The sequence below is a fragment of the Buteo buteo genome, chromosome 29 (genome assembly GCF_964188355.1).
Source record: "Buteo buteo chromosome 29, bButBut1.hap1.1, whole genome shotgun sequence".
NCBI lineage: Eukaryota > Metazoa > Chordata > Aves > Accipitriformes > Accipitridae > Buteo > Buteo buteo.
Window position 1 is genome coordinate 579,389 of NC_134199.1, and position 12,716 is coordinate 592,104.

Here is a 12,716-nt window from a genome sequence, read left to right on the forward strand (position 1 = left end):
AGACCCCCCCCCTGCAGCCCAGGGGACCCCCCCGTACCCCTGCCAAGACCCAGACACCCCCCCCCCAAGCACCGGCACCCACCTGAGTGAGGCTGGGTGGTGGTGGGGGCGGGCGGCTCGGGGGGGTTTGAAGCCCCCGGGGGGGCCGTGCCGCCCGTGGGGCCGGGGGGGCCGCTCCCCACCGAGCCCCCCCCGCAGTCCGGGTCCTCGATGTTGCCCCCGCTGTTGCAGCCGGCGCCGCAGCCCTTCTGCAGCCTGGGGGGGGGACACAAGGCGGGGAATGGGGGGAGTGTGGGGGGCACAGGGGGACCCAGGGGGGGATGTGGGGGTCAAGGGGGTGGTGGGAGGACGGGGGGGGACACAGGGGGATGGGGGGGGAACGGGGGACAATGAGGGGCGCGGGGGGACATGGGGGGATGCAGGATGGGGGGAGACATGAAGATGGGGGAGCAATGTTGGGGGGGGGATGCAGGATCGGGAGGATTGGGGGGATATGGGGGTTTGGGAGCCCTGGGGGGGGTCCCCAGGAGGAGGTCACAGCCCCCCCGCAACCCTGGAGGTCCCCAAGAGGAGATGATGGCCCCCCCCTCCAGCCCTGGGGGTCCACAAGAGAAGATGATGCCCCCCCTCCAACCCTGGGGGTCCCCAAGAGGAGTCCACAGCCTCCCCCAGCCCGGGGGGTCCCCAAGAGGAGACGACAGCCCCCCCCAGCCCTGGGGGTCCCCAAGAGAAGATGACAGCTCCCCCTCCAGCCCTGGGGGTCCCCAAGAGGAGATGACAGTCCCCCCTCCAGCCCTGGGGGTCTCCAAGAGGAGTCCACAGCCCCCCCCAGCCCTGGGGGTCCCCAAGAGAAGACGACAGCCCCTCCCCAGCCCTGAGGGTCCCTGGGAGCAGGCAGGGGGTCCCCAGGGAGGGAGGGGGGGAACGCCGTGGGTGCACAGGGCCCAACCAGGGTCCCCGTGGGCACCTTTTTTTGGGGGGACGCCCATATGACGCGTCATTTTGGGGGGACTCACCGGGCCCAGGCGTTGGCCAGCCAGCGGGCGATGGCGGGGGGGCTGAGGGGGCCCCCGACGAGGGTGCGGAGCTGGGGGTGGGCGCCGGCGAAGGAGGTGGTGAGGGGGGAGACGTAGATGGGGTACCCCAGGGGCTGGTCGCACGAGGAGTTGATGATGTTGCGCAGCGACTGCCGGGCGTTCTGGATGCTGCCCCGCTCCGGGTTGCGGTTCCGCAGGAAAACCAGCTCCTGCTGCTGCCCGGCCCACAGCCCCCGCACGCACTCCCGGTTCACCTGGGGGGGGGGGGTGGCACTGGGAGTCACTGGGAGGGCACTGGGAGTCACTGGAGGGCACTAGGAGGGCATTAGGGGGTACTGGGAGGGCACTGGGATGTACTGGGAGGCACCAGGAGGGCACTGGGAAGCACTGGAGGGCACTAGGAGGGCATTAGGAGGTACTGGGAGGGCACTGGGATGTACTGGGAGGCGCTAGGAAGGCACTGGGAGGGGACTGGGAGTCACTGGGAGGCACTGGGAAGCACTGGAGACCACGTCCAGGGCATTAGGAGGGCACTGAGAGTCACTGGGAGGGCACTGGGATGTACTGGGAGGCACTGGGAAGCACTGGAGGGCACTAGGAGGGCATTAGGGGGTACTGGGAGGGCACTGGGATGTACCGGGAGGCACTAGGAGGATACTGGGAGTCACTGGGGGGGACTGGGAGGCACTGGGGGGGCACTGGGAGGGGACTGTGAGGCACTGGGAAGCACTGGAGGCCCCTAGGAGGGCATTAGGAGGTACTGGGAGGGCACTGGGATGTACTGGGAGGCACCAGGAGGGCACTGGGAGGCACTGGGAAGCACTGGAGGGCACTAGGAGGGCATTAGGAGGTACTGGGAGGGCACTGGGATGTACTGGGAGGCACCAGGAGGGCACTGGGAGTCACTGGGGGGGCACTGGGGGGGCACTGGGAGGCACTGGAGGGCATTAGGAGGTACTGGGAGGGCACTGGGATGTACTGGGAGGCACCAGGAGGGCACTGGGAGGGGACTGGGAGGCACTGGGAAGCACTGGAGGGCACTAGGAGGGCATTAGGAGGTACTGGGAGGGCACTGGGATGTACCGGGAGGCACCAGGAGGGCACTGGGAGGCACTGGGGGGACTGGGAGGGCACTGGGAGTCACTGGGGGGGACTGGGAGGGCATTAGGAGGTACTGGGAGGGCACTGGGATGTACTGGGAGGCACCAGGAGGGCACTGGGAGGGGACTGGGAGGCACTGGGAAGCACTGGAGGGCACTAGGAGGGCATTAGGAGGTACTGGGAGGGCACTGGGATGTACTGGGAGGCACCAGGAGGGCACTGGGAGGCACTGGGGGGGCACTGGAGGGCATTAGGAGGTACTGGGAGGGCACCGAGTCACTGGGAACGGACTGGGAGGGCGCTGGGATGTACTGGGAGGCACTAGGAGGGCACTAGGAGTCACTGGGAGTCACCGGGAGGCGACTGGGAGTCCCTGGGGGGGGCAGTGGGGGTCTCTGGAAGGCACTGGGGGTTCCTGCAAGTCCCTGGAGGGGGCACTGGGGTTGCTGGGGGTCCCTGGGAAACCCTGGGGGTCCCTGGGGTGCACTGGGGGTCCCAGGGGGGTCCCGGTGAGTCTCCGGGGGTCACTGGGAGGCACTGGGGGTCCCTGTGAGTCCCTGAGGGGCCCTGGGGGTCCTTGGGGGTCCCCGTGGGTCCCTGGGGGGGCACTGGGGGTCCCTGTGAGTCCCTGGGGGGGACTGGGAATCCCTGGGGGTCACTAGGAGGCACTGGGGGTCCCTATGAGTCCTTGGGGGCGGCACTAGGAGGCCTTGAAGGTCCCTGGGGGTCCCTGTGAGTCCCTGGGGGGGCACTGGGAGTCTTTGGGGGTCCCTATGAGTCCCTGGGGGGGGGACTGAGAGTCCCTGGTGGGTCACTAGGAGGCACTGGGGGTCCCTGTGATTCCTTGGGGGTCCCTGGGGGGTCCCTGGGGGTGCCTGGGAGTCCCTGAGGGGTCACTGGGGGTCTTTGGGGGTCCCTGTGAGTCCCTGGGGGGGGGACTGAGAGTCCCTGGGGGTCACTAGGAGGCACTGGGGGTCCCTGGGGGGGCACTGGGGGTCTTTGGGGGTCCCTGTGAGTCCCTGGGGAGTCCCTGAGGGGTCTCTGGGGGTCCCTGTGAGTCCCTGGGGGGTTCTTTGGGGTCCCTGTGAGTCCCTGGGGGGGCACTGGGAGTCCTTGTGGGTGCCTGGAGGTCCCTGTGAGCCCCTGGGGCATCCTTGGGGGTCCCGGAGGGTCCCCGGGGGGTGTCCCGCGGTACCCCCGGGGGTCCCGGCGCCCCCCCCTCACCTTGATGACGCGGAAGCCGAGGTGGCGGCGGTTGAGCGTCACCACCTTGTACTCGTCGGCGGCCTCGTCGGCCACGCGGCGCAGGGCCAGCAGCGCCGGCGCCTCGGCCAGCACGGCCGCCCGCCACGCCGGGTCCCCCTCGTGCGAGATGACCAGCCGCCCCTCGTGCGACGCCACCGCCTCGTACAGCGCCGCCGCCTCCTCGTACTCCTCCGGCGACGTGAAGTGGTCCTGGGGGGGCGGCAAGGGACCCCGTCCGTCCCCCGCCGAGGGCGTGGGGGGGACCGCCGACGTGTGTCCCCCCACGTCCCACCCCTGGCGGAGGGGACGGGGGGTCCCACGTGTGCGCCCCACCATGTCCCACCCCTGGCGGAGGGGACGGGGGGTGCCACGTGTGCCCCCCTGCCACGTCCCACCCCTGGCAGAGGGGACGGGGGGTCCCATGTGTGCGCCCCCCCGCCACGTCCCACCCCTGGCAGAGGGGACAGGGGGTCCCACGTGTGTGTCCCCATGTCCTAACCCCGGCAACAGCTCTGTGGGGTCCCCAGTGTGTCCCCCCCAGTGTGTGTCCCCCGTGTCCTACCCCTGGTAGCAGCTCCAGGGGTCCCTAACGTGTCCCCCCCCATGTCCCAACCCTGGCAGAGGGTACGGGGGGGGGCCCCCATGTGTGTCCCCCCCCCATGTCCTACCCCTGGCAGCAGCTCCCGGCGTCCCTGACGTGTCCCCCCTGTGTCCCACCCCTGGCAGAGGGGACAGGGGGATCCCCCATGTGTCCCCCCTGTGTCCCACCCCCGGCAGCAGCCCCGGGGGGGGGTCCCCAATGTGTGTCGTCCCTCCCCACCCCATCCCTAGCAGCAGCTCCCCCAGGCACGTCCCATCCTCAACGGGTCTTGGGGGTCCTCAACGTGTCCCACCCCACGTCCCACCCCCAGCAGCATCTCCGGGGGGTCGTGTTCCCCCCCCCCCGTGTGTGTCCCCCCCGTGTCCCCCCCCCACCTGGTGCAGCTTGAGGGCCATGCGGACGCCGGGGGCCACCACGCGGTGCAGCAGGTCCATGTCGGCGAAGACCCACTCGTCCCGCGGGGACGTGATGCGGAAATCGCCCTTGAAGAGCGCGTGGAGGCCGTAGAGGAAGGGTTCCAGGCTGGGGGGGGGGCACAGGGGGGTCAGGGGGGGGCCTGCCCCCATGCTGGGGTCCCCCCAGGTGGCTGGGTCCCCTCTGGATGCCTGGGATCCCCCCCTGCCCCCCAAGATATTGGCGTCTCCTCCCAAATGCTGGGGTCACCCCTGAACACCTGAGACAGCCCCCCCCCCCAGACACACGCGTCCCCCCAACTCCTGGCTCCCCCCCCGGACACATGGGTCCCCCCCTGGATCCCCCCAGATTCCTGGAACACCCCCCCCCGCCCCAGACATCCAAGTCCCCCTGGACCCTTGGGTCCCCCTCCCCAGATGTCAGGGTACCCCAGGTGTGGGGGTCCCCCTGAATGCCAGGGTGCCCCCCAGATGTTGGGGTTCCCCCCCCCCGATTCCTCAGACACCCCCCCCCAACATCCAAGTCCCCCTAGACCCCTGGGTTCCCCCCCCCCCCAAATGCCAGGGTCCCTCCCCAGACATCAGGGTCCCCCTCAGATGCTGGGATACCCCCCGCCCGGAGGTTGCGGTGTGTCCCCCCCCCCCAGATGTGGGGTGTCCCCCCCCCCAGATGTGGGGGTCCCACCTGGCAGACATGCTGTGGGAGGCAGTGCCCAGCGCCCGGCGGCCGAGGACGCAGAGCCCGAAGCAGAGGGTGACGAGGGGGGAGTCCCAGTCCTTGTCCACGGGCTGGGGGGGGGGGACACAACACACACGGGGGGGGGGCACAGGGTTAGAGGGGTCGCCCCCCCCACATCCCTGTGTCCCCCCAAGTCCCCATGTGCCCCCAGACCCATGGGTGGGCGGCACAGTCCTGCATCCAGCCCAGGAAGGCTGGTGCCCCCCCCCAGTCCCCCTGTCCACCCAGTCCCCCCATAGCCTGTCCCCCCCCCGCAGGCCATGTCCCCCCCCCACCCCGTGCCCCCAGACCCACAGGGTGCTGTCGAGTGGCGCGGTGCTGGATCCAGCCCAGGAAGGCTGGTGCCCCCCTAAGTCCCCCTGCCCCCCCAGCCCCCCTGTTCCCCCCATACCCTATCCCACCCCATACCCTGTGCCCCCCCCCACGCCGCGCGTCCCCCCCCCGTGCCCCCAGACCCATGGGGTGCTGGCAGGCAGCACGGTGCTAGATCCAGCCTAGAAAGGCTGGTGACCCCCCCCGTCCCCCCTGTTCCCCCCATACCCTGTCCCACCCCATACCCTGTGCCCCCCCCACGCCGTGTCCCCCCCCCCCGTGCCCCCAGACCCACGGGGTGCCGTCGGGCGGCGCAGTGCTGGATCCAGCCCAGGAAGGCCTGCCGGAAGGCGGGCAGGCTGGGCCCCCCCAGGCGGGGGTCGAAGTCCTCGTCGATGTTGGGGCTGAAGGTGGGGTCGGGGTCGGCGTAGCCGGGGGCCGTGACGGGGCGCAGCCCCTCGCGCACCCCCTCGTGCGACAGCCACTCCTCCAGCTTGGGCGACCGCGTCACGTAGTAGATGATGCTCTGGGGGGGGGGGGGGGAAGAACAGATGGGGAGGGGGGGTCAGGGTGGCCCCAGGGTGGCCGGGGGGGTCCGACCCTCGTGCAAAGCGTGATCTGCCCCGTGCCGAGCCCCCTACCCTGGTGCAAGGCTCGTTCTCCTGGTGCCAAGCCCCTTCCCCTCGTGCAAAGCCCCTTCCCGTCGCTCAAAGCCCCCCTCCCCTCATGCCAAGCCCCTTCCCATCACACCAAGCCCCCTCCCCTGGTCCCAAGCCCCCCTCCTCTCATACCAAGCCCCCTTCCCTCGTGCAAAGCCCCCCTTCCCTCGTTCAAATTCCCCTTCCCCTTGCGCAAATCCCCCTCTCCTTGTTCAAAGCCCTCTCCCCTCACGCCAAGCCCCCGTCCCTCGTGCCAAAACCCCCTTCCCCTTGTTCAAAGCCCCCTCCCCTCACGCCAAGCCCCCTCCTCTGCCCCAAGCCCACCTTCCCTCATGCCAAGCCGCCCTCCCCTCATTCAAATCCCCCTTCCCCTTGTTCAAAGACCCCTCCCCTCATGCCAAGCCCCCTCCCCGGCCCCAAGCCCCCCTCCCCTCGTTCAAATCTCCTTTCCCCTTGTGCAAAGCCCCCTTCCCTCATGCCAAGCCCCTTCCCATTGTGCCAAGCCCCCTCCTCTGCCCCAAGCCCACCTTCCCTCATGCCAAGCCGCCCTCTCCTCATTCACATCCCCCTTCCCCTTGTTCAAAGACCCCTTCCCTCACGCCGAGCCCCCTCCCCTCGTCCGAATTCCCCCCTCCCCAGGCACCACCTTGACGTAGTAGGTGAGGAGGACGCGTCGCAGGTCGAAGCCCTGCAGCATGGCCCCCGCGTTGTTGTCACTGATGCTGTACCCCTCCAGCACGTAACGGGCGGCCGCCACCTCCCAGGCCAGCCAGCGCTGCCCGAAGGCCGCGTTGAAGCTCAGGGCGTGCGGCGGGTGGCCCGGCTCGCAGCAGCAGCAGCCCTCGTCCTCGTCCACCCCCTCCGTGATGGCCTCCACCTCCCGCTGCTGGCAGTACGTGCCTGCGGGGACGGGGACGTCAGCGGGGACGGGGGGACGCGCCGGTCTCCCCGTCAGCAGGGTTGCAGGGGCCCCAGGCTGTCCCCGATCCCCCAGGAAGGGGACATCAAGTGGGGACCGGGACGTCAGCGGGGATGGGGAGGTCCCCGATGCATCCCTGATCCCCTGGGAAGGGGACATTAAGCAGGGCTGGGGACATCAGCGGGGACAGGAAGGGTCTCAAACTGTCCCAAATCTCCCAGGAAGGGGATGTCAGTGGGGACGGGGATGTCAGCAGGGACAGGGAGGTCCCCAATCCATCCCCGATCCCCCAGGAAAGGGACATCAAGCAGGGATGGAGAAGTCAGCAGGGACGGAGAGGTCCCCAATCCATCCCCGATCCCCCAGGAACGGGACATCAAGCAGGGATGGGGACGTCAGCAGACACAGGGAGGTCCCCAATCCATCCCCGATCCCCCAGGAAAGGGACATCAAGCAGGGATGGAGACGTCAGCGGGGACAGAGAGGTCCCCAATCCATCCCCGATCCCCCAGGAAGGGGACATCAAGTGGGGATGGGGACATCAGCGGGGGCAGGATCCAATCCTCTGCGAAGGGGATGTCAAGCAGGGTTGAGGACATCAGCAGGGACAGGAAGGTTCTCGAACTGTCCCCAATTTCCCACAAAGGGGATGTCAGTGGGGATGGGGATGTCAGCGGGGACAGGGAATCCCCAGTCCTTCCCTGATCCCCCGAGAAGGGGACATCAAGTGGGGCTGGGGATGTCAGTGGGGACAGGGATGGCCCCAATCTGTTCCCATTCCCCAGTGAAGGGGATGTCAGCAAGCACTGGGAGGTCCCCAATCCTTCCCTGATCCCCCAGAAAAGGGACATCAAGCAGGGATGGGGACGTCAGCAGGGACAGGGAGGTCCCCAATCCGTCCCCGATCCCCCAGGAAGGGGACATCAAGTGGGGCTGGGGACATCAGCGGGGGCAGGATCCAATCCTCTGGGAAGGGGACATCAAGCAGGGATGGGGATGTCAGCGGGGATGGGGATGTCAGCGGGGACAGGGATGGCCCCAATCTGTTCCCATTCCCCAATGAAGGGGATGTCAGCAAGGACAGGGAGGTCCCCAATCCTTCCCTGATCCCTCAGGAAAGGGACATCAAGCAGGGATGGTCCCAGTCTATCCCCAATCTCCCGTGAAGGGGACGTCAGCGGGGATAGGGACCCCAGCAGGGACAGGGATGGCCTCAACATCCCCGTAAAGGGGATGCCAGCAGGGACAGGGCCGTCCCCGATTCCCAGTGAAGGGGACGGGGACACCCCAAGCTCCTGCTCGCAAGGCTGGGGGACATCCCCCCAAGCTCCATCGCGTCCCCCCGCCTCCGCCGAGGCCCCCCGCTCACCCCTGAACTCGAGGCCGCGCAGCTGGAAGGTGACGAGCCCGTGTCCCACCTCGACCAGGTGGACGAGGGCGTTGAGGGAGTCGGAGGCCAGCACGAAGCAGTCCCCGGCGGCGGCCGGGCCCCAGCGCCCCAGTTCCAGGTCCCCGCTCAGCGCCCGCTGCAGCGCCCGCGTCAGGTGCTCGTAGAAGATGGAGTTGAGGTTGTTGTCGTCCGAGCCTGCGCGCCCGCACGTCAGTTCAGGGGGGGGGAATATGTTGGGGGCAAGGGGGGGATGGGGAGGGGTGCTGTGGGGCTGGATGGGGCAGCCTCTGGGTGCTGGGACAGCACTGGGGGGGGCTATGGGGTGGATATGGGGGGGATATGGGGCTGGATGGGGCAGCCCTTGGGCACTGGGACAGCACTGGGGGGGCTATGGGATCTATGGGGTTGGCTAGGGCAGTCCCTGGGTGCTGGGACAGCAAGTGGGGGGGCTATGGGGTGGATATGGGGGTCTATGGGGCTGGATGGGGCAGCCCCTGGGCACTGGGACAGCACTGGGGGGGCTATGGGATCTATGGGGTTGGCTGGGGCAGTCCCTGGGTGCTGGGACAGCAGTGGGGGGGGCTATGGGGTTGATATGTGGGGCTCTGGGGCTGGGTGGGACAGACCCTGGGCACTGGGAAAGCACTGGGGGGGGGCTACGGGGTGGATATTGGGGGGCTTTGGGGCTGGCTGGGGCAGCTCCAGAGTGCTGGGATGTTGGGGGGGCGGGCAGGGGGGGCTATGGGGCAGGCTTGGGGCTGCAGGGTCCCAGAAGGGAGTCTGGGGCAGGCTATGGGGCAGGCTGGGGGGGTCCCAGGCACCGCGATGGGGGGGGGCTGTGGTGTGGGGCAAGCGCTATGGGGACCCTCCCGTGGGGTGGGCACCGTGGGGGCTGCGCCGTGGGGCACCCACCGGGGTTGCGGTCGAGCTGCGTGGCCAGGCGGGTGTTGGAGTGATCCACCCTCTTGGTGCTGTGGGGCCAGGGGAGACAGTCAGACCCACAGTGCCCCCCAACTTCCCTGCACCCCCCAGCCCTACAACCCCCCCATAACCCCCCAGAGACCCCCATAACACCTCCCTGACCCCTACAACAGCCCCAAGCCCCCCCCCAGATCCCCCCAGACCCCCCTCCTCAGACCCCCCCAGACCCCAAGGACCCCTCAAGACCCCTCCCCAGACCCCAAGGACCCCCCTAGCCCCCTCCTCAGACCCCCCCTAGACCCCAAGGACCCCTCAAGACCCCTCCCCAGACCCCAAGGACCCCCCCTAGCCCCCTCAAGACCCCAGCCCAGCCCCCCCATATCCCCCCCAGCATCCCCCAAGGCCCTTCCCCAGCACAGACGATGAGAAAGGCAGTGCTGCCCCCAGACCACCCCCCCGACCCCCCTCCTCACTTGTAGTCACGCTCCCAGAACTTGACGGGGCGGGCGTAGGAGAGGAGGAAGAGGGCACTGCCCAGGAGGGGGGCCAGGGGGGAGGAGAGCAGGGCCCCCAGCACCGCCTGCGCCAGCAGCAGCCCCGAGTCTGCCCCGTCAAGGGCCACCGGCCCACCGAGACCCCCACCCACGGGGGGGATCTGACCCCACCAAGAGTCCCTGACCCCATAGAGGGACCCCCCCTGACCCACAGCAAGACCCTGACCCATAGCGAGGACCCAGTTCTGGGGGGCTCCAACCCACAGGGGGACCCTGACCCACGGGCAGAGCCTGGCCCAGGGGGTCCCAGCCCACTGGGGGGACCCCAACCAACCCCATGAGAGACCGAGACCCACAGCAAGACCCCAACCCATAGGGAGAATCCAGTTGGGGGGGGCCCCCCAACCCACAGGGGGGCCCTGACCCCACAGAGGGACCCCCCCTGACCCACAGCAAGACCCTGACCCGTAGGGATAACCCAGTTTTGGGGGGCTCCAACCCACAGAAGCACCCCCTGCCCCATACCCAGCCCCTGCCCCCCAGGGAGAGCCCAGCTCTGGGCGAGACTCCAACCCATGAAGAGGACCCTGACCCCATGGCAGGACACCGACCCCATAGAGAACCCCCAGCCCGCTCCCCACAGCCCGGCGAGAGCCCCCCCCGTGCCCTGGGGAGCCCCCAGCCCCCCTGGCAGCCCCCCTGTTTCCCTCTGTCCCATAGGATACGGGGCACGGCAAAAGGTTGGGCGAAGGCGTGGAAGGCAGAGCCCCAGGTGATCTGCCACGGGGCGATGTAGGTCAGCACGAAGCGCAGCTTGTACAGCAGGTCCCAGAGCTGGGGGCACACGTCAGCCCTGATGCCGGGGGGGGGCCCGTGTACCCCCCCCAGACGCCTGGGTCCCTCCATGTCCCTCCCTGCAGTCCCACATCCCTCCAAACACCCGGGTCCCTGCTGGATGCCAATGCCCCCCCCCATCCCTGGATGCCTGCGTCCCCCCATGTCATTCCCCCCCCCAGTGCTTGAGTCTCCAAGTCTCCCCCACACACCCATACCCCCCCCCGATCCTGGATGCCTGGGTCCCGTCCCCCCCCCCCGCACACCCAGGTCCCCCGCAAATGCCTGTATCACCCTGGATGCCTGTGCCCCCCCCATCCTGGATACCTGGGTCCCCCCCATAGTCCTCCCTCCAGTTCCCCCCCCAAACTCTCCTGGATGCCTGGGTCCCTCCCCAAACACCTAGATCCCCCCCAAATACCTCCTTGCAGTCCCATATATCCCCCAAATGCCTGTATCACCCTGGATGCCTGTGCCCCCCCCATCCTGGACACCTGGGTCCCTCCCATATCCCTCCCTCCAGTCCCACCCCCCCCAAATACCCCCCCCCACTCTTCTGGATGCCTGGGGCCCCCGCCAAACACCTAGATCCCCCCCAAATGCTTCCTTGCAGTCCCATGTATCCCCCAAATGCCTGGATTTCCCTGGATGCCTATGTCCCCCCATCCTGGACACCTGGGTCCCCCCATAGCCCTCCCCCCAGTCCCACCCCCCACCCAAATGCCCCAGTCTCCCCCAGACAACCCCCCCCACTCTCCTGGATGCCTGAGTCCCCCCCAAACACCTAGATCCCCCCCCAAATACCTCCTTGCAATCCCACGTCCCCCCGAAGACCTGGCTCGCCCTGGATGCCCATAGCCCTCCCCACCCCAAACCCCGGGGTCCCCCCCACACCTTGGGGTGTCTGTTGCCCCCACCCCGGACCCCCGCTCACCTTGGCGGCGAGGAAGGAGGCGAGGAAGAGGTCGAGGAGCAGCCCCTGGGAGAGGCGGGGGAAGTCGCAGCGGAAGAGCAGGAGGGCGAGGGCCAGGGCGGGGGGCAGCTGCGAGGGGCTGCAGAAGGACCCCCGCAGCAGCCGCAGCCCCGCTGCCGTCAGCAGCAGTGCCCGCGCGCTGGGGCGGGGGGGAATGGGGGACATGTCAGTGGCGGGGGGGAACAGACCACCTGGGGGGACCCCAGCAACCCCCAGACCAGCCTGGGAGCCCCTAGCACCCCCCAGACCCCCAGAGACCCCCCCAGGGGCACCCAGCACCCCCCAGACCACCCACCCCCAGCCACCCTGGGGGGACCCCAGCAACTCCCAGACCACGCTGGGGGACCCTAGCACCCCCCAGACCCCTGGAAATCACCCCAGGAACACCCAGTACTCCCTAGACTCCCCCCACAGCCACCCTGGGGGACCGCAGCACTCCCCAGACCCCCAGAGAACCCTCCAAGGACACCCAGCACCCCCACAGACCACCTCAGCATCCCAGACCACTCTGGGGGTCCCCAGCACCCCCCCAGCACCCCATGGACTCCCCCCTGCCCAGGACAGAGAGGAATGCAGACAGCAAGCCAGCACCCAAGCAGGTGGGGCCTTGCTGGGGTGTGCAAACGCAGGGGGTGGGGGGCTGGGGAAGGGTGGAGGGGGTCCTGTGGGGTCCCCAGAGGTGTGTTGGGGGGTCCGGAGGTGCACTGGGGACCCCCAAAACGGGCTGAGCCGTAGCAGGGACCCCAGGGTGGACAGTGCAGGGGGTTCTGCCCAGGGAGTGGGGAGCCCGAGGAGGTCCCAGGGAGGGGGGGTGGTCCCAGGGAGAAGGGGGGGGTCCCAGGGAGAAGTGGGGGGGTCCCTACTGCAGGCAGCCGGTGTCGGGGCGGGCGCTGATGGCCTGCGCCTGGTGGGTGAGGGCGTGCAGCACGACGGCGGGGTGCAGGCAGAGCCGCTCCAGCGCCTGCAGCCCCGCAAACGCCTTCTCGAACCACATCAGCTGCGCCGCGCCTGGGAAAAGGGAGGGAAGGGGGTCGGTGGGGTGGGGTGGGGGGGACGACACCCCCGTACCCGTCCCTCT

The 12,716-nt window shown here is 69.1% G+C and overlaps 1 protein-coding gene across 1 annotated transcript in view; it reads right to left on the minus strand.

Moving 5' to 3' along the window:
- PCNX3 (pecanex 3) overlaps window positions 1-12,716 on the minus strand; it is a 33,036-nt gene that overhangs the window by 10,777 nt on the left and 9,543 nt on the right. Inside the window, exons 22-34 of the mRNA XM_075059272.1 lie at window positions 12,502-12,646; window positions 11,600-11,777; window positions 10,557-10,665; window positions 9,811-9,940; window positions 9,329-9,387; window positions 8,396-8,611; window positions 6,754-7,007; window positions 5,744-5,974; window positions 5,083-5,186; window positions 4,359-4,506; window positions 3,363-3,593; window positions 1,017-1,291; window positions 58-255 (exon numbers count right to left, since the gene is read on the minus strand). Coding sequence (XP_074915373.1) covers window positions 58-255; window positions 1,017-1,291; window positions 3,363-3,593; window positions 4,359-4,506; window positions 5,083-5,186; window positions 5,744-5,974; window positions 6,754-7,007; window positions 8,396-8,611; window positions 9,329-9,387; window positions 9,811-9,940; window positions 10,557-10,665; window positions 11,600-11,777; window positions 12,502-12,646 — 2,278 coding nt within the window. The remainder of the gene's footprint in view (window positions 1-57; window positions 256-1,016; window positions 1,292-3,362; window positions 3,594-4,358; window positions 4,507-5,082; window positions 5,187-5,743; window positions 5,975-6,753; window positions 7,008-8,395; window positions 8,612-9,328; window positions 9,388-9,810; window positions 9,941-10,556; window positions 10,666-11,599; window positions 11,778-12,501; window positions 12,647-12,716) is intronic.